The following is a 25833-nucleotide window of genomic DNA, read 5'->3' on the forward strand; positions in this document are numbered from 1 at the left end:
AGCGAGAGGTGAACTCGACATGGTGTGCCGGGCGTGGGATTTTTTTTACGCGTCACCGACTCAGACAGTCCCGGCAAACATTAATCCCTGCTTGGTACGCGACAGTTGTTATTTGCTTTGGGTTACATCTTAGAATTTTTTTCTAGCAATTAAAGAGAGTGTGTATATATATGTGTATGCTGTAATGGAATAAAAATCAAGGATGCTTATGAAGTAAACGTGGTGATGTGCAATGCACTATGAAAGGAAACGTAAAAGAAAAAGGATGTGATGTCACAAAAAGCGGTGCGTCTTTGGTCTGCGCACACATACAGCTGCTACGGCGGTGGGAAGACTGCTCAGCGTCGTCCACATCGCTGGCAGGGCACACCGCTGGCACGAGCACAACCACACAGAGAACACACGCACGCGCGTAAAACTAACGCACGCGTATCACGCCGGGAGCAAGCGCACGTGAAAACGAAAACGCGCGCACAGTCACGCCAGGGAACACACGTGAGTGCGATCAACACGCACGGAAATCCAACAAAACACACATAAAACGAAAAGACACGCGTAAAACACACTTGTGTAAAACTAAAACAAGCACGGCCACAGAAAACACAAACAGGCGCGTAAAACAAAAACACGCGTATGACGCAGGAGACACAATACGAACATAAAATAAAAACACGTGCATGTCGCAGGAGACACAATACAAACATAAAACAAAAACACGCATATGATGCAGGATACACAATACGAACATAAAAAAACACGTATGACGCAGGAGACACAATACAAACATAAAACAAAGACACGGACAATCGGATGTGTGTGTGTGTGTGTGTATGCAGCAACCAAAAATAGAACACTGGCTGAAATAAAAATGATGATGATTACAAATTATAAAAGAAAAAAACAACACAATCGTGAAATGTAACAAAAATTCAATGAACACCCAGATATATTCATTGTGGGTGGGTTAACAGGTCGTTACGTATCTATGTATATGTGTAGGCAGCTATATTGGATAGGTAGGCGGACGGGTAGGCAGTTAAGTCGTAGGCAAGTGGGTCGGTCGGTGGGTCAGAGCTTTGGGTAGCTAGATCTTTTCTGAAGCGATATGTATGGGTAGATACGTAAGTGGGTAGGGCACGTGGGTAGGCAGATATTTGGGTGAGATTGTTAATAGCTATATTAGATATCCAGGTATATGGGCAGGTAGGTATATGGATGGGTAGGCAGAATGGTGGGGATCTAGGTGGGTAAAGATTCGTTAGATAGGTATGCAAGTTGATCATTCGGTAGGAAGATTGGCAAGTGGATGAGTCGGTAAGTTTTAAGTTAGTGGGTAGGCAAGTAGGTGTATGGGTAAGTAGGTTAAAAGGTGGATATGTAGGCAAAGAAGTGGACGAGGACATAATAAGTAGCTCTATGTGTAGACACGTTATTAGGCAAATAAGTCGGCATGTGACTGGGTGAGTAGATATATAGGTAAGTCACCATTATTTAAACTCCGTGAAAACCTACTGAGATGTGTATTTTTCAATGGAGACCAGAGATTACTCCACTCCAGAGTTTCACATCAACAGAATTGGTCAGTGGATGTAACCCATCATCATACAAGCATCAACCATACAGTACAGTATCGCATTCCGGTGAAATTCACGTAGCGACAGCCTTGTCTCTCACAGGCATTGGGCCGAGAGAGGTGCAATTTAATAAGCGTTATCGTGTCACGCACATCTCCCAGTTTGGCCACGGAACTGGATCACAATGGCAATGTCTCTTTCGAACAGTTGTGAAGGTTTTTTTTTCACATCGGTGCAAATTAGCAGCTGGCAGTGCTTGTTTGACGTCCCCTGCGTTTTATCTGCAGGCTGCAGTTGGATTAGGGACATTTAACAAATGTTCAGCAATTTACATGTCAATGGAGCAGACCGACTCTGGGGAACATACGGACTGGATTCTAGATTTGAAGCTTTCGTGACTGCAAGGATTCATACTCTTTGGTTTTTCGGTAACCTACGTGACTTTACCGAAAAAAACAAAGAATACGGACTGGATTTCACTCCCGAGGACCGGAGCCGATACAATTTGCAGCCACGGCCAGCGAAATGAGATCCCCATGTCTGGTGCGAAACTCGACCAGAGGTGGGTTTCCAAAAACTCAAAACATTAATTCATTAAGAATTACCATTGCCCAAAAACCTCATTATATCCTGATGAGTGTATTATTTATGAAATGTTCAGTTTTTTTGCTGTGACTATGTTTGCTCCAAAATGAATCTAAACGTGTTTCCCCCCCTACAATATTTACAAAGGTTTCCCTTACTATATGAAGATAATGTGCAAATCCTCACCTTGTTTTTACTGATATAAGAGTGAGTGTGGCACATGCACGAGCGGGGTGGGGGGCATTCACATGGGCGTAGGGAGTGGGCGATCTAGAGGAAGGCCGATGTCAATTATTGACCTTTTATTTTAAGCCTACATCAACGCAAGAATCAATAAAATAATAGCGCCGCAGCTAGCGCGCGGGTCAATTCAGGTTTCGCAAAAATGCATCGCGTGCCTGATGTAATTAGGGAACATAACACGTACACATTTTACTCAATTAAAATGCCTCCGACCAAATCACTCTAAACGCGCCCTATATCAACACGTCTTGGAAGCGAAGCAGACTTTAACCTGGTTAGTGATTGTCCTGTTAAAATATAATTTGCTTTTATATCACGCAATAATTACTCTAAAAGCTATTGTCCTTTCAATCCATCTAAAAAATGACCCAAATAAACTGCCCACTGGGATTTGCCAGTGATTGTCGGCATGGGCCTGTGAGGCTGCAAGGAGATGGCACTGCTGATTGACGTGCCCTTTTATGGGTGAATTTTCTCCCACATTAAGCATTGGCTAAACAACTCGCTAGGTAATATTGGCCAAACATCCCAGTGCAAGAGGATCCTGAAAAGATGCCTTGAGACTCCGATTCTGCCAGCCTCTCTCAATCCAAATTGCACTGGGGCACTGCAGTGGCGAGTTGTTAAATCACTCAGCTGGTATGCAGGAGGTCGTGGGTTCGATCTCAACCCTGACGCCTCATGTATATTTGGAGTTTGCATGTGTCTCTCTCTCTCTACCCCTGTGGTCGTGTGGATTTTTCTCCAGGTCCTCCGGTTTTTCCCTCCACATTTAGAATCGACGCGTGTTGGGAGTGTTTGGCTGCGATCAATGTCCACATGATCATACCCCACTTCGTTGAGCTTTCATTTGTGATCACCAGGTGCCGTCTGAAAAAGACCTACATAGCTTAGTGGACTTAAACCTGGTAAAATACGAAACCATATTATACTCTATAGCAGTGACACTTTCCTAAAGTCAACAATTTAAATGGTTACTATTAGTTCGAGTGTGTTTCGTTTCAAGTGTTTTGTGTAACCAGGTGAGAACTCAAAGAGACCAGGATAGTCGCATTTGCAAGTGACCTTGGAATTACCCATCTATTAACTGCTGCATTTATTTCAACTACTCGGTGCGCATGTGCTTTGAAGAAAGGCCATTGTCTGAAACCTCGCCTATTATATATATTTTTTTGAATCCACAGTGTTAATGACGAATATTTAGTTTTTGCGTGTAAAGTGTGAATATGTGAGTGTAAGTTTTTATTTAAAAAGAATTAATTGGAGGGAATGCAACTGTGGCACCTATTCATGTTTGAACAATTAACGACTATTTTTTATTTTCTACCAGGTAAGACCCACTGAGCCACATACTGTAGCTCGTTTTCAAAAGCGACTTGGCCGCAAATGACAGCCCAATTAAGTGGGTTATAAAGTGCAAATGTATTGCAGCCAAATACTCTTCTAAACGCATGTTCATTAATGTGGAGGAAAAAAACCTGAGAAAAATCCACGTGACCATGGGTAGAGAGACACTCGCAGACTCCAAATATACAGGCGTCAGGGTCTGGACTGAACCCACAACCGCCCGTATACCAGGCGAGGTAAATAACATCTCGTCACCGTGCCGCCCCATATATACCTGATGATGATTGCTTGTGTTGCAATCGAAACGTCGTATGCTATTATTTAATTTATTATTTTATCTTTATACGTGACTTTACCGATAAAACCAAAGAACAATTCCTGCAGTCACGAAAGCTCCAAAATTAAGATTGAAATATAAGAGGCGTTTAAGGTTAGATCGCATAAATATATTAATGTATCGTGAAACCCACCACCACCCGACACAGACAACTCGATGTGCTGTACTAGTGACGAATTGGCATTTTCTGTTTACGTGACAACCCTTACTCGTTGGCTGTCAGGTCGTGGCAATTTTAACGACACATTAAAACATTTACGCGACCGAGCCCAAAAAAACCCTCTATTATGGATATTGGTCGCGAAAGCCTCCTACGTGTTAATATGTAAATATATATTTTTGTTTAAATTCAGGAATGCCTTTGACACGTGCGTCCGTGCTCATGCGCCTGCACCAAGGATTCAACGACAACTGTGGAATCCCCTCAATGCTGCCACGTGGGGGGGACGGCTTGGGACACGAGCTGGCTAAGCCAGTTCAGGAGGATTTCTCAAGAGTGTGTGTGTGGTTGGTGGTGGTGGTTGTGATGGGGGAGCGGTGGTGTTGCGGTTAGCGTCATCCGGCCAACACCACCGGGTGACGATAATCTGAACCGGTCCTGGGCCTCCCCTAGCTCAACTCAGCCTCAAATGAGTACCTGGTGGCGGTGTGTAAAACATCACCACTGGGGAGACAAAGGCGGCCGGGCGTGGTTGCTGGCCACCCACCCCATCCCGTGCCAGCCTTCATAGGTGCTCGCTAACAGCACTTGCCCCTACAGTCTGTTAAGGCTTTAACGGGGGTCTTTACTATTTGATGTTAAGCAGCCCAATAAGGAGGTGGGGGAAAAGAGACTCCTTTTATATCCTTAGGGCTTGCTGATGTGTTTTTTTGTGTCTGGTGTGTAATTAAGAGAGATCATATGTGCTGTATGTGCAATAATTCCACGTGAAGTGTCCCGTTTGGTTTAGTTGTAAGGTTTAGTGCTATGCTATTATCGAGGCTTCAACTGAGAGGACACTTATGGGATCAATTTGACCATTCCTGGATTTAAAGAGGAATTGTACGATGTGCGTGTTACTTACCCAGGCGTATACGGGGCATTGTGTTTTGAAATAATGACCAATTTGTCTTTACATCAATTGAAATAGAATCCGCAATCATCAAAATATATCTGTAATATCTATACAGCACCGTATATGCACACCTGAGTACCGCATTCCGTACAACAATTACTCTCAAGTAACTAATGTAGTGTGTTGTAAATCACTTAAAACACTTTGTGTTCACGTTAATGGTTCACGGGATTAAAGTCACTTCATAAATGTTGCACACGTACTGCGCGTGTAAAGGCTAATGGTATTTTAACGTCTGGACTGTATGCTGTAAGTTCTAACTCTGGTGTATTTGGCCCCCCCCACCCCAGCCAAGAAGATATATGTATCATAAACTGCAGTATGACTTTTAAAATGTATATGGAAAACAAAACATTGGCATACAAGGCGCGGATCTTTGTCAATCCAGTGCTGGAGGAAAGCCACCATCTCCCCACGCCTTGTCAAAACTGTCAACTGGACATCTGTGAAAACATTGCTTTGTATCCCATCGGATTCCTCCAGTAATAACAAATACGTTATCCGATTCTGACCATACTTCACCACGTTGAGCCGTGGCCTGGACTGTAACTAGGGCTGCCACGGTTTGTGGCCAGGGAATACAGTACGGGGAATGTAAGAAGTGTCCTTGTTTGAGTATCTGCTGCACTAAAGCCCCCTGTAGAGTAGAAATCCCAATGGCCTTGTTGTTGCTTATTGGTAACAAACATGAGCACTGCATCCTTTGCGCGTTTATCGCCCCCTGCAGGATGAAATTCTGTGCACTATTATACGAGAAGTCAACAGTGAACATTATATGCATGATATCACGCCTGCCGCAAGACCATGTGGAATTTCCATCACTCGCTGATTGTATTTTAGCGGAGAAATCACTACGAAACGTAAATTAAATGTACGATTCAAACATTACTAAATGACCCCGAACCCACACACCCCACCCACCCATCTCATCCTGCTTCCCCAGGCGGGGGCACCTCCCCCCTTCCCCGGCAGCCGCGCTAGGCAAGACCGTAGGCTCTCGCAAAACAGCTAGGGCCTCGCGGGCGCGCGCTCTCGGGAGGCAATCTCCTTAAGTTGCCACACCAACTCAAACTCGGCCGACCCAAAACACCGAAAGAGTCGCCCCGGGGGACATCATTCACCCGCTATGCCCTCGCCAGTTGTACTCGAGGAGACGGTGAAGCTATCCGTGTGGCCAAGTGCGACACAGCACGCCGCAACCGCGTCCCCTTTAAAGTCACAATGAGCCGCCATAGCCACAGCGTGGGGGGGGGGGCTCGGGCGAGTAGTAGCCTCTTGAGGCTGGTAGGCGCCTCTAACCTGCCCGCCTGCCTAACAAGAGACCAAGGGGGCATTGCCTGAAACGTCGCCTATTTCGTACACGGGTTCGTTTGAGACAATTGGCCCCGCTGATGAGATCTGGGCGGTGGTAACCAACCTGGTCAGTGCGGACTGGTGCTGTAGACGCCTCGTGTATTAGTACACAATGATACACACATCTCTCCAACAGGCCAGATTGGTCCATACATCTCAAAATTGTGACTTTACGGTGTTTCAATACCAGTGGCTGGCATTGGCTGGCATTGAAACGTATCATACGCCGAACTGTAAATTACACAACAGAATATTGTGGGGAGTGTAGTGGTTTATGTTTACACTCCGTAATTACAAGTGACCCAGTGACAAACTTGAGTTACCAGTTCAGTGAATGGAGACCGCAACACTCTGTGACTTTTACAGCACCAGTTAACTTGCATCCCCTCGCCTTCAAACTCCCCCCGTTGCTGCTACATTGGCAGCTGTTTGTTTAAAGAGTAACTTGGTTCCAATACCGGACAGAGCAAAACAAACAACCTCCATTCAGATTTCCTGAGAGCTGCAATTGTCGCCAATAAAACAAAACAAACATACCATCAACCATGTTTGAAAATTGAATGCGAATTTCTTATTCACAATTCCTCGCCTCAACAATACGTTGTCCTACGCGGCACGTAATTCGCCCGTCACAGACTCACGGCTAACATCAGTGGCCGATTATATCATCAACACCGGCCCCTTGCCCTTCCGAATCCTCATTCCTTGCACCATCAACCTGAATTGGCCAGCGTGACGTATCGTAAACAAAACGCCATAACCCACGTTTCGTGGGAGGAGGGGGGAGCTCTCATCCACTGGTGAGTTTTGAGAATGACTGCATTGCCTTAAACTGAGAAACCTGAAAAACAAATTAACCAAATAGGCAACCACGAAAAAACCCAATACACTGAAGCCCACCTACATCCAGGAACTTTTAAAATGGCGTTAGTATTGGTGCAACTGGATGGAACAATGTTTGTGGTATTTTCATTCATTCCATCCAGACCACCTGTGATAAACACATCATGCAACCCCGATGACTTCTACGCAACACTTATTGGGGGGCGATTTAACAATTTAAATCGAGTACGGTAATTCCATTACACTGGACGATATCGCATTGCGTACTGTAACGTACACAAGTGTGCTTTTTATGTACAGTGCCAAGCCTCCATGCCGTGGATATAAACTTACATAGGGCGGTGACATACACACACTTGTAACATAGGGCACCGGTTTAATGTCTGTTATCCGCCAGTAAACCTATGGCTTCTGAACATCGTGGGAATATTTAACAATGAAAGCACCTGTACTCTAACCACTGGGTGCTTAATAAAACACTGCCACCGTGACATAAACAGCGCGGTTATTCTAAATATTCAAGGTGAGTATCCTACGAAACGAATAATTTGTGAAGTCTCAAGACTCGTTTCCAAGCGGTTCCTGCTCAAGATATTTGGCAAACCTCACGGGTTGGTATGAGACATTCAAAGCGGATCTACAGTCTCAAATTTGAGACTAAAACACTCCCTTTTAGGAAGGGACATGCTTAATGTTAGCCAGTTGCGTGGTTATTTTTCTTATCGGGTAGTGTTAGTCTTCGCTATCACAAACCCCCATGGACCAGCGTGGTGAAGTATGTTCAAATAACCCTCGGCCCCTAAAAACCCACACTGGGAGGGCCTTCATCTAGCAGTGGGTCGACAAAAAGCAGCAATTTTCGTACGCGACGACCACAGCGAATACAAAACACCCAGGAACACAACGATCCGAAAATTAAGCGCAAAAAACCAGGACATTGGAAGGTGAAAAATATCAAGAGCCAACAACTCTCCACAGTCGGGACTCCGAGAGAGCGTCTACCGTGGGAGATGATGAGCCCAAATAAGCTCGTGTTGTATCCCGTGCTATTGCCTAGGCGAATTGCTCGAAACGTCGCAGTTTACGTGAGAGATGGGGGGGGGGAGATGCTTTCATCCAGCAGTGGTGTGGCAATGGCCGATAATAATGATGATGAATGAATGGGTCGTGCCAATCAATAATTACCTTAATTCAAAGCCAATGGCTTTAACGGTATATCTAACAAGAGCGGTTTGGTTTGGTTGACATACAAATACGTGTAGATGGCACGCGCTGCTGGAATTTGGCTTTAATTAAATTATGACTTTGGTTGATTTCTATCCAGCAGTAGATCAACCAAAGCCCAACGACAAAGGTGAATTGGGAGACGTCAAAACGTGGGGAGCATTGGGTGGGGGGGGGGGTCTACTTCTACGAGTGACTCTACCACTTGCCCGAGCCGTCCCTTTAAACGTCCTCACCGATTTCCATAGGCCGGAACATGGTCGCGCAGGCAGCCAGCGCACTCTGCCCAACAACAAGGAGGAAATAAAAAATATATAAAATAAAAAACCCAAAATCAACGTCGTCTTCAGCTTATTCCGTACTGGTTCTAGCTTCGCTGTTTCCGCGGGTCGGGGGGCCCCTCTCCGTCTCGTTCCTTCTCGCTCTTCGCCGCTTGTGTTAATAATGGTCAAGCGCCACAGCGAGGCATGGCTGGCCCGGATGGCAAAGCCCCCGCTTCTAATTCATTATTCATGAGCTCCACGGTGGAGCTCCACGCTGGGGCTCATGAATTTTGCATGAATGCGATTAATAATTCATGAGCACGTGGGCCCCGCCTAAGCCAATCGATGTGCGCGGAACGTGCGAAATTATGTTAATTTATATGCGCGTCTTGTTGCGTGCCACACGCTGTTATTTATTAATTTTAATGATTCACTCCCCTCTTTGCATTTGCCCAAGAGATTAGGCAATCGTTTGTGTTTAATTAAAGCGGTCATGGAGATCCCTACATATTTACACAAGCCAAAGATGATCTTCATTTCGTGTCTTTACACGTATTGCACTTTACCGTGCCCACGGGTTTATTAAACGCGTTCTGAAAGTGACAAACAGAACAACTTTAACAAATTCGCCAGAAACTTTAACACATTAGGCATGTGCTATGAAGAAGGGCCATTGATCGAAACGTCGCCTGTTATATACGTTTTTGTCTTTTAAGGCTACAGTGTTAATGACGAATATGTTGAGTTGTGTGTGTGTGTGTAAAGTGGACATGTGAGTGCGTGTGAGTTTTCTTTCAGGCCACACACAGTCATATTGACGCGAATTTTCTGAGTTGTATCGTCAATTGTGCTTGTGCATCACAGCCAACGCAGCAGCAGCAGCGTCACCGAAGCGTGTGTTTATCCCGTAAGGTAAGATACACCACAAAACTTTTTATTCAAAACACAGGGGGTGAAAAGTGCGTCTAATAATCTGGAAGATCTTCTTGGTTATTTCGGTAAAGTCACGTAGAAGGGAAGTAATAAAATAATAAAAATAAAACATAATAAAATAATTCTCACGTTTCGGCCACAACGCAAGCAACCGTCCTCAGGTGAAAACCAGGTCTGGTCTATGTGACTTTACCGAAAGAACCAAGAAGATGAATCCCTGCAGTCACGAAAGCTTTAAATCGAAAAAAATCTGGAAGATGTCGTTTTTTAAGCACATACTCTTAACATAATATATGTAACTGGAAATGTATTCAATTGAATAAAACATATATGAACCTTATGGGGGGACCCCGGGGTCCCATAAGCCCCCAGCTCTCGCGTAAACATTTTTTTTAATATATAAACAAAAACTTTGCTCTTTTAATGTGGGGACTATGGCTTAACCGCAAAAAATAATAATAATCTGCACAGATGCATAGGACAAGAGAAGTATTATCAAACAGGAGGAATTAACGGTGCAACGCTGTTAAATATCTGCAGGTAATAGGATTGTCATCGATTGATCCTGGCTGCTGACATTGGTTGGTCACAAATAATAATGAAGATAAGAGAGCAGTTTCACTGTATTATGCATTCCGTGATGACAAATAAAGGATTTAAGTCGTATGGGCAGTTTGGGCAGCTTTGGAAAAGACTTATGATCCTGCCCATACCCGAGCATGGAGTGCATTCGCTTGTTCAGCTCTTCGGCGCATTCGTCTTCGCTGCTGCTGCGCTTGGACACGACATGACAGCAGAAGAATGATCCGCGCGTTGATGTGCGCAGTGGGACGGATTCGCCATAAATTAATTGATTACGTATTATTGGTTCTTTCGGTAAAGTGACGTAGAAGGGAAATAATAAAATGATATAAATATATTTATTTTGTTTTGTAATAATATAAATAATAAAATAGCGCGTATACTTTTACTTATATTATTTCATTATTTCCCTTCTACATGACTTTAGCTGAAGAACCAAGAATATGAATCCCTGCAGTCACGAAAACTTTAAATAAAAATTTCATTGATTACGATTTTGACTTACGTTTATTCGGGACCCCGGGGTCCCGCCATAAGTTTACTGTGTTTGTACATTACAGTCTTTACAATTTCTGCTGGAACGCGTTTGTTTTCGACCGGTGATTTACAGATTTTTGTTTGCATTGTTTTCTTGTACTTGTTTTTCAGGTTTTTTTTCTTTTGTAATGTTGGTGGCCCGGGTCACTCTTGTAAATGAGACTCATCCTTGTTTCTTAAGTTGTATGTTGAACTTCTTTCGCACCGTACGTAGCTAACCGTGCTAACCGGAGGTGCAAACACAAGATACTTTGCATTCGCTCTAAACTCTAGCGCAGTGGGACCCAACCTCTCTGTCATCCCAATACCCTAATAAATGTAGGTGCCCTGTATTACACCTTGTTATAAGGAACCACGTGCGGACCTGGAAGAAAGTTCAATGCAATGCCTGGGTGTTCACTGTTGTTATTCATGCTTGTGATGGAAGCAATAAGTATAGGAGCTCCATGCCAATGTCTGCTGCTGGTCACGACGAGAGGATGTCAGCAGTGAGCCTGCGTCGTAGTTTCGCTATCTACACGGCAGAGGTCGCAAACGGGTTTTGATTCCTTACCCGTGCCCGGCCGCACCAGGGTCGCAAATGGGTACCCGTACCCGGCCGGGTACGGGTACCCGTTCCCTACCCATACCCGTACCCTATCCGAAATGAGTGACAAACGGTTACTCACTGGTGACTCACGGTCTACCCGTACCCGTACCCGGCCGCACCAGGGTCGCAAACGGATACCCGTACCCGGCCGGGTACGGGTAGCCGGGTAGGGTACGGGTATCGGGTACCCGGTTGCGACCTCTGCTATACGGTTCATAGTTTGGGTGGCATGGACACAATCGTATTCGTGTGGTTCGTCTTTTATCGATCTCTACGGGTCTCTCGATGGGTCTCTATGTGTATTCGTGCATCTGTTTGTGTCTCTCTGGGTTTGCAATATGGTACATTATATGGTTAAGATGTTTTTGTTTGTTTTTAATATGTTTTTTGTTATGTTTTTGTTTTTTGCTTGTTGCGGTTGCACCCGATTCAAGAGCCGAATGGCTCACAGGGCTATACCTAATAAATGAACTTGAACATAGCTCGTGTTTCCTGGCCACAATGGCACCATATTTTCGATGTATGAAGGAGACGCGCTGCATCAGGCCTGTTGTCGATGACCCAATGTAGAGATCGCAGGGGTAGTTCCTATATGGGCAGTTCAATGCAAATCTTAAGGCCGAGTGATACATTTAGTTAAGCTTCTTCAGTACAGTACTGGGGGCTGATTTATATATGTCACAGTAATCAACTAGAGGAAGTATGGTAGCTTTTATCAATTCCAAACGGAACATGCTTGTGTCGATACAGAACACCAATTTTTTATTTTGTCTTTTTACCAATATAATCAATGTGATCTTGAAAATTAAGTTTTGAATCAAAGATGACCCCATATACTTATATATATATTGACTTGCTCTATTTGATACTTATTTAAGGAATGTAATTGGGGAAAAATTACCTCCTGCTTTAGTCCTGGTGAGAAGCATTGCACCTCGGTTTTGGAGGTATTCCAGGACTAGTTTAAGAGCAACTAGCTGATACTGTAGTTTGTTGAAATCACCCGGGAACGTAGCGATCACGTCATCCGGAGAGCGGCCAGCAGTAATCAGTATGGTGTCATCTGCAAATAGATTTACCCTGGAATGACCCAGGTCAGTTCCCAAGTCATTGACATGAAGAGAGAACAAGAGGGGGCGAGGATGGAACCCTGTGGAACCCCTTTTGTTATCTTAACACTGTTTGACCTCCAGCCATCTATGAATACAGTTTGGGTGCGAGAAGAGAGGTCATTTTTTAAACCATTCCACTGCGTGTTTGGAGAAACGGAGGCAACATAGTTTACTAAGCAGTGTGTTGTGGTCGACTGTATCAAAGGCTTCGGAAAATGTGCTGCACTGTAAAATAAAATGAACAAGAAGCCACGTGCCAAAAAGTGATTAATGAGGCATGGGTACTTTTATCCACGTTCCAGGGCGCGCGTCTCGCCGACAGGGCGTAGTACATTCACGTTCTGGGGCGCTTACAGCTCATACGTGGCGTAGTACATTCACGTTCCGGGGCGCTTACAGCTCATACGTGGCGTAGTACATTCACGTTCCGGGGCGTACATCGTATTTTTTTCTATGGCGTAATACATTCACGTTCCGGGGCGCATTTCTCATTTATTACTCTGGTTCTTTCGGTAAAGTCACGTCGGTATAAAATAAAACAATATAATTTAATTATACCTACGTGACTTGATCGAAAGAACCAAAGAGTATGGATCCCTGCAGTCATAAAAACTTCAAATCTAGATTCCCCTTTATTATAGGGCGCGGTGCATCCACGTTTTGGGGCGCTTCCAGCTACAACGTGGCGTAGTACATTCAGGTTCCGGGGCGCATATCGTCTTTATGTAGCGTAGTACATTCACGTTCTGGGGCGCATATCGTCTTTATGTAGCGTAGTACATTCACGTTCCGGGGCGCATAGCGTCTTTATGTAGCGTAGTACATTCACGTTCGGGGGCGTGGTGTGCGTGGTGTATTCACCTTCCAGGGTACGCCCCCTCCCCTCCCGCCTATATAAGGCGCCGTGTCAGGCCCCAACACCGCCACTCCCCGTTGGCCTCCGAGCTTTTTGCTCGTTCTAACCCTAATTGTTTCATTTGGCCTCTTCTCAATATTTGCTGAGTTTTGGCCGAGGTCCAGCAAAAACGAGAGAGGCGTTCCACGGACGTTGGTTTTAAAACTTGACAAACCTCGGCTCCCACCATTCGGGGAGTAAGGCCTCCGCAATCGGGTGCGAGTTCCCCCCCCCAAACCTCATCCCACGGCCTCGCCTGGCCCCGGCGTGCCCGGCCTTCGTGCCCTCGCCGCCGGGAGGAGTTCGTCTCCGCCGCCACGTGAGCCCTGGGGGGGGGGCCCCCACGATGCGAGAGTAACGAGAGGGTTCGGGTCTACGATGGGCTTCCCCCTAGATTGGTGGGGATTGCACCTCTGGCCGCCTCTTACATTTTTTGTTATTTTCAACGGTAATTTTTTTTTTATAAAGAGCTTAGCATTTTTTTTCTTCGATTTAAAGCTTTCGTGACTGCAGGGATTCATCTTCTTGGTTCTTTCGGTAAAGTCACGTAGAAGGGAAGTAATGAAATAATAAAAATAAACATTTTATTATTATTTTATTTTTATTATGTTTAATTTTTATTATTTTATTACTTCCCTTCTACGTGACTTTACCGAAAGAACCAAGAAGAGCTTGGCATCTCGTCGGAATTGTTTTGGTATACATAGTTTGATTTGGACCGTCGCGTTTTCCGTGGGGTTACAGGTTCGGTGTCTGTACGAGGCCGCATTTGGAGGGCCCCCCCCCACTCGCCGTGGCCACGCGTTTTGGGCCCCCCTCTTGGCCGACGTTCGCTATCACACAAGATGAAAGTGGCAAGTCCGTAAGACTAATCGATAAATAGCACCGCTAAATGTTGGAAGACCGTGTGTGCTGCGGTGGATTTACAAGTTGTTGTTTTTTAATATATACAGGGTGCTTTAAAATTAATGTTAAGACTTATGAGAATTTGCAACAATACCACGATGTGCCTCCGGGCTTCGGAGAAGATTCCAGGCGTGTGTTGACAATGATGGCGAACAAGTCGAGACTTGCCTTTTTGAAGCTATTAACATACGTTTGTTTTGTTAGCATCGTATTATCCGTACTTTTTACATTAAAAATAGTCCCATGTAAGTGTTTGATATTTTTTTAAGCGCCCTATATATTAAAAATGTCGATCTGGAATAAGCAACGTTCATTTGAAACCTGTTTCCGGGAGGCATCGTTTATTACCACTTTTCAAAGACCACGCCGCGTACAATGCGATCGCTAACCTAGTAAAATATAAAACACCGTCAAATGTGGCAAAACGAATAGTAATAAATCCACATCGCTTGCGAATCGCTCTTAAAATTATACGACGCGCAATTCCGCGAGCGGTTCTCGTTGCTAATAAATAATCAGTCGTGTGAATCGGCGACACGTGCCATCGTAATGCTTCCGGTGCGCAACAGCGATAGAGCTTTAATACAGAAGAGTCAACGATCCTAATTGGCTTTAATTGGCACGCGCCTGGGATTTTGACCACCGTATGGAAGCAAGGGTTTGTGGATCACGGGAGAGATGTGCGAGATTGCACCCCCCAACTCCCTCCCAATCTGCATGGGAAAACAATGTGCCTCCTTCACACGCCTGGGTTTGTCTCCCTGAATATAAACTCACGAATTAAACACAAACACCTTGATATTGGTGAACTTACCGCAAAGGTTTGGAGGGAAACGTTTTCCGGCCCGATCACCACGTGGTTGCGGCCTGTCCCGCATGGACGTGGTTCCTCGTTCGTTCGTTACAAGTTTAAAGTTATTCTTCAAATGCGCTTACAGTAAAGCGGCAGATATAACATTTTTTTTGTTTAAAACATTGCAAAGTTGAAACTGAAATGTACATTAACCTGCAACTTTAATCCGCTAGCAAATTAATACACGGGCGGTGGTGATTGCATACATGTCAACCCATAAGGTTTTTACCCGTATTATTTTACAGGGAAATTGAGTTTTAAGGTCCATACGGCTTGCAGCCGTTTCAATACGGGCACAAATATTTTGTCTTTATTTGGGTCTCTCTCGTGATGGGACTTTGTAGGATGAACGTTGAGATCGATACGGGCACGGGGCGCCCAATCAGGTCTGAATTGGTCTGTAATAAGGTAGTTACCGATAAGGGGTCGACAGCGATGTGACTGCACCCTTGTGATGCAGGGCTCTGAAAGCAAGGGTCGATGGATCACGTCGGTTATCTGTGGCATGGGGTGGAAAAAACCCGATTAATACAATTAAACCCGATTTCAGGGAATTAAAACCTGGTTTAATGAATACGAAACTCTGATAGGCGTAGGCTGCTTCCTCGTCGGTGCTGCTATCGTACTCTGGGCCATCAGGCACGGGGTAGCCGTAGAATGCGGCAGGTTGGTCTTGATGAACACGAGCTTCTCCACAATCGTGGGCACCGTTGAGTTCCTTAGCTTGGAATGGATGAAGCCCATCGTTGAGAAGTTGGCGAAGTGCGGTTCTGCAATTAGAACCAATTAAACCGGATTTCTCCCAATCTCAGATGATCGGGTTTAATATAAAAAGACAATTAAACCCGATTGTAAAAAACCCGACTGTGCCACCCTTGATCTGTGCAAGTTCCAAACCCGCGGGGCTAACGCCACCACGACACGAGACGACATCCCCAAGTGGGTTTGTAAACCTCGAGTGGAATCTTACGTAAACCTCAACCTCGTGCATGATGGGGTTTCTCCTGCTCCTTGAACTTGTAGCGTAAATATAGTAATAGGTTTTTACCCTTTCAACTGGTACAAAAACTGACACCTTTGTACCAGTTGAAAGGGTAAAAACCTATTACTATATTTTGCCACTGGTAAAGATCTCATATTGTAGCGTAAATGTAAAGGTGCAGGCCCTGCAACTGCTTGCTCACGCCATCGTTGGCAGAAGGAGCCTTCACTATAATCAGCTTCAGAAAACAACCTCTACTCTAGTAGGGGTATCTTGGCATACTCTTACACACTGGACAGATGTCTCAGAAGAGTTTGGACTAAACACACTTCACACCACCACACCCAGCCTGCCGATCGACTGTGGTGAACGTATTTATTTTCCTGGGTGGACCGAATGCAGTGGGGCGGATTTAATCAACTTTCCCCATGGTTTTAAACTGCTGTGCCAGGAAATTAAATTGAACCGGTGGTCCTGGATTGCAAGTCCAGTGTGCTGACCATGACACAACTGGACCCTGAAGCCAAACACACTCCTTGAAATTAAAATAGCTGGACCCTCCTAAAAGTGGAAACTCGGCCAGGCTTTACTGGTAAAAGAAAATTAAACGACAGCATATTGAAGCCGAAACATACATTCTTGCATTCACTGTAAAAAAAAAAACTTTAAAAACCACCTTCGATATAATGTAGAACTTCTTTTGCACCGTACATAGCCAACCGTGCTAATCTTGATGGAAATACGTATTATCTGCCAACTCCCAAGCAACCATTTGTACGGTGACTTGAGATGCGATCACATTGATCCACTTTGCAAATGCACAATATTTTACAGATGTCTGTTTGTGTATGCTCACATAGGTTGCCGTGAGTCCGCACTTCCAAATAAAAACAGTTGATCTGATGAGTGTATCCGTGTTATAAAGCAAGTTTGGTGGTCTAGTCGGTGTTGAAGCACACCGCACTATAAACCCCCACACGCCTGAGTTCGATTCCTGGCCAGGGATCTCATGAGTGGGAAGTAATTGAAACGTTGTGCCATTCAGGTTCCCCTTCACTCCCGTCCATCCCTCGGGGGTAGCACTTGAGTTTGCCGGCTCAATGGGCCTTCATCCCGATATCAAAAACAAAATATTTAAATTTGCATATCTGAACTGGTCCCATTCCTCACTTTTCACCCCCCCCCCCCCACACTAGCCAGCATGCTTGACTGGTTAAACTACCTCCATTGCAGATGCCGTGTGGGGATGCCTTCAACCAGCAGAGGCTTTACAAGTGGCTGAAAACGCATGTATTTGTTGAATAAAAATGTGACAAGGGCAATGGAAAACAGGCACATGTGCAATTCATGTCCATTTCTCCAAAAACACTTAAACCTAAGCGTGACATTTTGTAATTCCACTTCTCTACGTAATGTGAATTAGGAATTATTTTTAAACCACAAATTTTAAGCACACGAGTTTTTGAGCATACAAATTCAACCACGAGACTTGTATTGAAAGTTAGATCAACCGTAGCTGTTTATAACATACAACATAAATAACTTCTGGGCAAGTGTCTGAACATCTGAATGCAACTGGGAAACTTGCTTCCAAAAGCAATGTGTGGCCAATTGCTCCGAGGCCGTAAGAAGTTGGCCAAACATTTCAATATAGGACAACAGAGTAAATTTCGATTTAAAGCTTTTGTGACTGTAGGGATTCATCTTCTTGGTTCTTTCGGTAAAGTCACGTAGAAGGGAAATAATAAAAATAAAACATAATAAAATAATTCTCACGACGTTTCGGCCACAACGCAAGCAGCCGTCCTCAGGTGAAGAACAGGTCTGTCTTTCAGACGCTGTCTTTCCGACAGACCTGTTCTTCACCTGAGGACGGCTGCTTGCGTTGTGGCCGAAACGTCGTGAGAATTATTTTATTATGTTTTATTTTTATTATTTCCCTTCTACGTGACTTTACCGAAAGAACCAAGAAGAGGACGACAGAGCTTGGGCAATTGTTGGTGCCGGTTGTGGCTGCCGTTCCGCTCGTTTGTAGTTTCCCGAGCCTCCCTGCAAAAATCTGCGCGTGTTACAAATGCTATGGCATTTTGAGATGCAATTTGCACGAACGGCACGATAATGTCAAGCTACTGTCGGCACGCCAATGGGAAGTTTAGCTCTCAAATGCTGTTTGGGTTGCACCGCGTGTTTCTCGGCACGATGCCCGGCATATCGCCCCACGTGTTGGGAGCTTCAGGGAACTGGACTTCAGTTCCTGAATATTATTTTCGGAACAACACGCGGGACAATCCGCATACACAGAGAGATCGACAACACTAACGCAAAAACATACTGCTAATTTTGTATCTGGGCTAGGCTCAATGAAACACACAAAGCACGCATATTGTGTTGTCACTGGTGATCGGACCACGACCATCAATTCTCTGAAAACGAGAACCTAGTTTAACCACAGGCGGTCCCAGTGGTCGACAGGCCAGAGCAGACATTGGCATCACCCACAGTAGCAAAATAAATGAGTAGCCGATAAGAGTGAACGATTTGATAACCGACTCGTTTCAAATGGTTATCACATAATTCACCATCATTGGCCAAGTAAATAAATTGAAACCGCTCAAGTTATGCCACATCTCGTGGCACCTACAAGTGGAATATTTGGTTTTGGGCCTCATGGACGACAGCTCAGTGTCTTTGAACTGGGGCATTACCCTATTCCCCAAGCCCTTCATAGCAGATGCATAGTAGTGCTGGCTGGTACCGGCGATCCTAGTAATGGATCACGTATCATGAAAGAGCGATACAACACCTAGAGTATACATGTACATGAGGCATGTGACGACCAATCCAATCACCCCACGCGACGAATCGATGGGTTTAGTCGTGTCCTCGAAAAACCTGACAACCACACACACACGCGGTAGAGGGCAGCACTTTACAAATCTCTTTGCATATGAGAGTGGTGTGACAAAGCAATATCTTAACATAATCAGAGTTTGAATTTATCCAAATTAAGAATGAATGTGGTGGTTTTTTGTGCCATCATAGGTGACAGGGCCGAGACCCATCAACTCACTACTACACTTGAGGACCCGTTTCAACCACCGAAAGCTGCCGGGATTCGAACCCAGGATTTCAGCGGTGCTGGAATCATTTCCAACAATATTGGTTCCTGTATTGCTCAGTTTAACAAAGGATTCAACAGTGGAGAAATAAAGCCGATTCTGCATGGACCTTCAGTGCTTGCGAACAGCTCTTGCCCCAACACTCAGCTAAGGCTATATGGGGGGATCTTTGTCGCCGCACGTGTGGCTGTTGCCGCAACCCACTTGAAGGCCACGATAACAGCCACGAGCATGGGAGCCGCCGCGCCATTAGACACGGGCTGCACGTGGCGACGGTGGACATTTACTGGTTGTCTGTGAAAAAAGAGCTTCGTAAGCTTGTCGGATTCCTCCAGTCAAAAAAAAAGATTCCAATTCTGGCGGCGAAGGTCGTGGTGACGGTCGTGTGGGCGGCAGGGGTCACGGCGCCGTGGTGCGGGCGGCAGGGGTCACGGCGCCGTCGTGCGGGCGTAACCCTCCTGCAGCTCGACGGCGAGGCGCTCGTAGCGTGCCCGCGTCTCCGCCATCTCCCGGTCGTGCCGGGCGTCCGTGCCGGCGCAGTGCTCGCGCATCCGCCGCACGCTCGCGTCCAGCTCGGCGCGACGCCGCTCTCGCCCCTTCCCCAGCACCTCATGCTGCCCCGCAGAGAGACCAGGGGGGGAATGACGTGATCTAACCACTGCCGGATGAACGGCCCTTCTGTCAAACCATCGGGCCACCTCCCGCCGACTCTCGACAACTTGTTGCGTTAGTGGCAGTAGGATTTGGCTGCAATACATTTCCCCGTGACGATAAGCGGCTTCATTGAGATATCATTTGTGGCCAGGTCGCTTCTGACAAAGATATATTTAGCTCAGTGGGCCTTACCTCGTAGATATAAACAATGCCGAAATCAAATGGGAGTTTAGCCGGGTGGTGATGGTCGTAGCTACGCTGCTGCATATGGCTGCCTTAGTCCGGCACTGTAGAGGCAGCAGTGAGGAGGGTTGGTGGATCACCGCACATACAGATATTGTGAAATGACCTTCACGTGCCTGTCGAGGAGGTGCTATACCCTGGCTCGCCAGTAGGCAGTAAATTAAAAATGTGAATTCCAAATGTTCTGTCTGTAGGGGACAGTGTATGGACTGGAGCGATACTGATGCTGATTATTTTATGGGCTGGAGTGATGGTGATAATTGTGTGGGCTGGAGCGACGCTGATGATTGTGTGGGCTGGAATAATGGTGATGACTGTTTGGTCTGGAGCGATGGTGATGATGCCGATTATTTGGGCTGGGCATTCCTCACCTCACGAGGCTCGTCCTGGTGCTGCAGGATGCGGTTGCACATGCGGTTTGCAGCCTCCACTGTGGAACAGACAGAAGACAAGTCACGATGGGACTCATCACAGCAGAGACGATCGATGCGCATCACATCTCGTGACGACGCTCCATCATCATCATTTACAGCCTCTTTGTCAAACTACTGCTGGGCGAAGGCCACCGGCGCCGTGTTGGACATGAGGGTTGCTTGACCGTAGTTCATCCATCACGCGGGTCCGTGCAGGTTGGTGAATTGGGCGGCAGTGAGAGAACGGGGGTGGTGGGGGGGTGGGGTGCAGGTTCCAGAATAAGTTCAGGTATCACGAGGGACTGACGTTAGCCATGGTTGGGAATAGAACTTGTGTGGCCGGGTTTAATGTTCAACTAAATGTGCCTGCGGGGGCAGTGGGGGGGGGGGGGGGGCGGTGGTGTGGGGAGCAGTGGCACAGTGGTGAGCGCAATGCGCTACGAACCCGATTCGATTCCCGCTTACGGACAATACCAGTGACAATTATCTGAACCGGTCCTGGGCCTCCCCTCCAGGTCGACTCTGCCTCAAATGAGTACCTGTTGCGGCATGTAAACATCAGCATTGGGGAGATCAAGGCAGCTGGGCGTGGTGCTGGCCACCCACCCCCTCACGTGCCGTGCCGGCCTTCACAGGTGAAACTCGCTAACAGCACTTGCCCCAAAAGTTTGTTAATGCTCTCCGGTGGTTCAGTGGGTGTTTATCGCACAGCACTATCAAATGTGAATGTAGCTTGACTATCAGGACGTTTTGCTATCGAGGACTTTGCCAAAGGAAGATCGTCCGAATTGTCATACGGGGTTTCCCCGTGGTTACGTGTGCCTGCGTCTGCGCGTGTGCCCCATGTCTGTATGCAATCGTGGTGGTCTCTGTGCGGAACTCACGGCGAGCGAGCATGGTGGGGAGCTCCTGGGCGAGGGCCAGGGCGTCGGGCAGCAGCGAGTCGGCCATGCGCGTCATCGTTTCCCCGGCCTCCTGCAGGCGGCGCATCTCGCGGTACCCGCGCCGCTCCTGCTCTCTCGCACGCCAGGCACACGCAGGTTAAACCCACCTAGGGGAGCTTCAGGACTGGTTTGAGTAGTTCAGAAATATGGAAATCAAACTCGGGATCGACGGGTTTGCAGTGCAGAGCGCTAACCAATGCGACAAAGACAAACATCCCGGGTATAGCCTGAACAGACTGTAGGAGCAAGTGCTGTTAGCGAGCACTTATCAAGACTGGCTCGGTATGAGGGAGTAGGTGGCCAGAACCACGCCTGACCGCCTTATATACAGTACAACAACCGCCATGCGCCACCAAGTGGCGGTGACATCCCCATGGTGCTTGTGCCAGGCTATGTGCACGTTAAGGCCACGTGAAGTGTTGAACGCCCGCCGGCAGCAGGTCACGGGGCAGACCCAGGTGCCATGGGTCGACTGACTGAGATGACTGGTCGATGCACCACCTGTGCTCCCACCACTGTGCCAACTTTCTGCGTTTTATCCGCCCGGCGCTCCGCTTGTAATTGCTGTTGCAGGGCGACTGCCTCCAACTGCCCAGTAGCTCCAAAGTGGCTTGGCACTATCCAGTAGCGTCCTTCATGAACCTCCACAGAGGCCGATCTTGATAACGCTGCTACCGGTCATCGGATGTACATCCTCAACATCGGATCGATGATCGCGATGCTCACCTCGAACTCACGAAGCATGAAGCGAGCCTGGCCATGCGTGAACGCTTTGTGGTCCAAGAGGCGGGTGCTGATCTCTCCAGCATCTGCAACACGATCATCATCAGAACCGTTATTATCAGCAGCATCACGATGATCAGCAAAAGCACAAATGGCATCATCGGCACAATCATCATCATTAGCATCACCAGCAGTACAATTATCATAATCATCCATTATTTCCTTGAAAACACTTCCATCAATTTATGTTATCAAAACCAGTAAGATTATCATCATGCCACTACCATCTTCGTTATCAGCAATATTTCCCATGACAATGAACATCACCACCATCAACAACTGCACCTTAGACCAGTCACCATTATCACTGAAACACAACACGAGCTCACCCTTCACGATTTTTTCCATCCCGGTTCGCGTGGCCATCGTCTTCGTGTCCGTGGAAAGAGAAGTTGAAATCGGGTAAACCCGCGGGGACAAAATCGGAATGAACAAAATCCATCAACATGGTCACCCAGCACCAACATCAACGCACATTTATATATCAAAATAATTTCAGGCTTCCGGCAAATCACGTGACTTCTAAGTGGCCACCCCCACTCCGAATCCCCCCCCTCTCCCCGCCCCCTGTGGAAACAGACGTTGCTCCTCCACGCAGCTCACTCCTGCTCGTTCCTTCCTTCCCTCTCTTCCCCTTCTCCCATCATCATCATCACCCTCTCATTCCCAACATCTTGGTCCGGCCATTCCTTCCTGCACGGGTGCTCCTCCTCCTCTCTTCCTGCTGCTCATCTTGAGCCGTGCCCTCTTCTTTGCCCATCTTTGGGACATGTTGTTTGACTTGCATCCCACTGGGATTTTTGCACACAGCCTTGGTGTACGGTGTTTTTTCTGCAATATTTAGCTGTCTAAATTTTCTGTTTGCACTTAGTCACATATTCACTTTAAGATGTTTTTTGTTCATGTTTTTGTTTGTTGCGGTTGCACCCGATTCAAGAGCCGAATGGCTCACAGGGCTATACCTAATAATTGAACTTGAACTTGATCTGTCCCGGCATCCGTTCCCTCTCCCTATTCCTTTATATTTTTTTCCCACGCATTAAATGCTTGACTCTTACTCCCGTTCCTGTGATGTGTCCCACGGGTAAAGAGTTTACGCATCATTTTACAATGTATATAGACAGGCGGCCCTTCTGAGTTCGTACACTCCTGGATGATGATGATGATGGCCTCCAAACGTCGTGCCGGTCTCTGATGATACGTCTCCACGTTGGCCATCGCGAGTTGGCCAACGCGGAGGGAGACAGCAGTGCAGTATAACATTAGAATTTGCTTAACTGCCGTGGCATTTCCTATACACTGGCCACCGTTGCAAGCGGATTATTCCTTGTGAAAACATTTGAAACTAGCCGAGAAGCCGTTTCTCTGCAATGACAAGAGACGGCCGTCAGTTTGTATACTCTTCTCACAATTCAGTGCTCGAAGCACAAAAGTAATCTGGTAAAAAATTTTTTTACGTAATACTATTCTCGAGGATTTCGGCGAAAACATTACACTGGAGTAATAATTTTCGATTTAAAGCTTTCGTGACTGCAGGGATTCATCTTCTTGGTTCTTTCGGTAAAGTCACGTAGAAGGGAAATAATAAAATAATAAAAATTAAACAATAAAATACAATTCTCACGACGTTTCGGCCACAACGCAAGCAGCCGTTGTGACCGAAACGTGAGAATAGTATTTTATGTTTTATTTTATTATTTCCCTTCTACGTGACTTTACCGAAAGAACCAAGAAGGAGTAATAATTGTCAGGTCAGAGCAATTTTAAATGAACCGTGTCAGTCTTTCACCTGTTACTCCCACACCTCTTCGGGGTCACGACTGTGCCTTTCCAAATTTCTTCCGCCGTTTATGCATTCAGACGGAAAATCCCGTTTAGCCAGTTACCCAGTTTCGGTGACCAGCAGCCACTAACAGCTAAGTTATCGTCGGGGTGCAGGGGAGGAGCCCAGCCAGCAGCCAGCCAGGAAACTCGAGGCACCAGGTTATGTTGATCCAAGCAATATCCAGGCTTACTTAAGCTTTGCGTGGCCTCCGAGATCTGACGCAATCGTGCGCATTCTGGGTCATTGCAACATGACAATAATCACGTCAGCAGCATACATCGATGATGATCTTTGCATCGCAAGCACATCGCCATCAATGACATCAGTATTTTCAATCAATTACCACCAAAATCATCACTAGCAAAAAACAACTCTGCACCAGCACCATCAGATTAATCACCACCATCATGGCATTACCATCTCATCTGTCACACCATCGTCTTTACAATCACACCACCACCAGCGTCATCATCATCACACTGCATTATCATTTGCACCTACATCCACTATTAGAGTCGCACATTCACCATGAAATCAGCACCATCAATCCACCACCATCATCAAGCTATCACAGCATCCGTAGTCAACAATCACCGTCAATTCCATCATTACCATTATCGTCACAGCTTTCAAGCGCCTGCACTCGCATCAGCCCGAGTGTCTTTTATCTCATAACTGAATTACAAATCACGGCGATTAAATTAAAACACTCAGATCAATAACAACATCATCGTCGTCATCAGCTGACACTGGGCCCACGTGATCCGCGCGCAACTTGACTTCCGGGTCGAGTGTCGCCCGCCCCGCCCCTCCCAAGCCCCGCCCCGCCCCTCCCAAGCCCCGCCCCGTTCTCCCAAGCCCCGCCCCCTCCGAAGCCCCGCCCCCTCCGAAGCCCCGCCCCCTGCCCCCCGGCTTTTTCGGTAGCTTCATGGCTCAATATCCTTCCACAGTCTAATTTAAAAACATTTGATTCTGAATCCGGTAGATGTACATTTTATTTCTCGGTAGGCGTCTTCTGATTCCGGTGAAGGTCTACCGAATCCAGGTACAGTAGATGGAATTACCCTTCTCGTGAGCTGCACTTCTGATTCCGGTAGACAACTTTTGAATCCGGTAGAATTATATTATTGGTACTTTCGGTAAAGTCACGTAGAAATGAAATAATAAAATTGTATTGTTTTATATTAGTATTATTTTATTATTTCCCTTCTACGTGACTTTTACCAAAAGAACCAAGAATATGAATCCCTGTAGTTACGAAAGCTTTAAATCCGGTAGAATTCTAGATTTGAAGCTTTCGTGACTGCAAGGATTCATACTCTTAGGTTTTTTTCGGCAGTCACGTAGGTAAAAAAAGAATAATACAGTAGTTCTATTATTTTTTTTATAATAATAAAAAATAATATACTTCTATTATTACATAATAATAAAAAAATAATAATAATAAAAAAAATCTATTATTTTTATAAATTAAAAAAAATATTTCTACAATATTTATTATTTATTTTTGTGACTTTACCGAAAAAACCGAAGAGTCTGCTAGAATTATCCAGAATACACACAGACGTCTTCCGATTCT

At 46.1% G+C, this 25833-nt stretch overlaps 2 protein-coding genes across 4 annotated transcripts in view; both read right to left on the minus strand.

Moving 5' to 3' along the window:
• LOC133352975 (protein argonaute-2-like) overlaps nucleotides 1-9095 on the minus strand; it is a 28070-nt gene extending 18975 nt beyond the window's left edge. For 2 of the 3 annotated variants that reach the window (XM_061569023.1, XM_061569022.1), the window contains exons 1-2: nucleotides 8858-9095; nucleotides 313-372 (exon numbers count right to left, since the gene is read on the minus strand). In XM_061569023.1, coding sequence (XP_061425007.1) covers nucleotides 313-372; nucleotides 8858-8879 — 82 coding nt within the window. In that variant the 5' untranslated portion in view covers nucleotides 8880-9095. The remainder of the gene's footprint in view (nucleotides 1-312; nucleotides 373-8857) is intronic. The other variant, XM_061569024.1, reaches the window with a different exon arrangement.
• A 9018-nt stretch (nucleotides 9096-18113) lies between these two features.
• On the minus strand, nucleotides 18114-25040 carry BLOC1S5 (biogenesis of lysosomal organelles complex 1 subunit 5). Its single transcript, XM_061568965.1, has 6 exons — nucleotides 24867-25040; nucleotides 22759-22798; nucleotides 22373-22455; nucleotides 21587-21713; nucleotides 20661-20719; nucleotides 18114-20006 (listed from the first exon to the last, which is right to left on the minus strand). The coding sequence occupies exons 1-6, from the start codon at nucleotides 24867-24869 to the stop codon at nucleotides 19821-19823; spliced, it is 498 nt and encodes a 165-aa protein (XP_061424949.1). The 5' UTR covers nucleotides 24870-25040; the 3' UTR covers nucleotides 18114-19820.
• Nucleotides 25041-25833: the final 793 nt, after the last annotated feature.

This window comes from Lethenteron reissneri, chromosome 42 (assembly GCF_015708825.2).
Source record: "Lethenteron reissneri isolate LAM-NWPU_2019-01 chromosome 42, ASM1570882v1, whole genome shotgun sequence".
Lineage (NCBI taxonomy): Eukaryota > Metazoa > Chordata > Hyperoartia > Petromyzontiformes > Petromyzontidae > Lethenteron > Lethenteron reissneri.

Excerpts from the sequence above, each read along its gene's own strand:
- BLOC1S5 (XM_061568965.1), bottom strand. Across the intron at positions 22,456-22,758 it reads GATGGAAAAAATCGTGAAGG|ATGCTGGAGAGATCAGCACC; the intron begins GTGAGCTCGTGT and ends ATCGTGTTGCAG. Across the intron at positions 21,714-22,372 it reads TCATGCTTCGTGAGTTCGAG|GAGCGGCGCGGGTACCGCGA; the intron begins GTGAGCATCGCG and ends GCGAGAGAGCAG.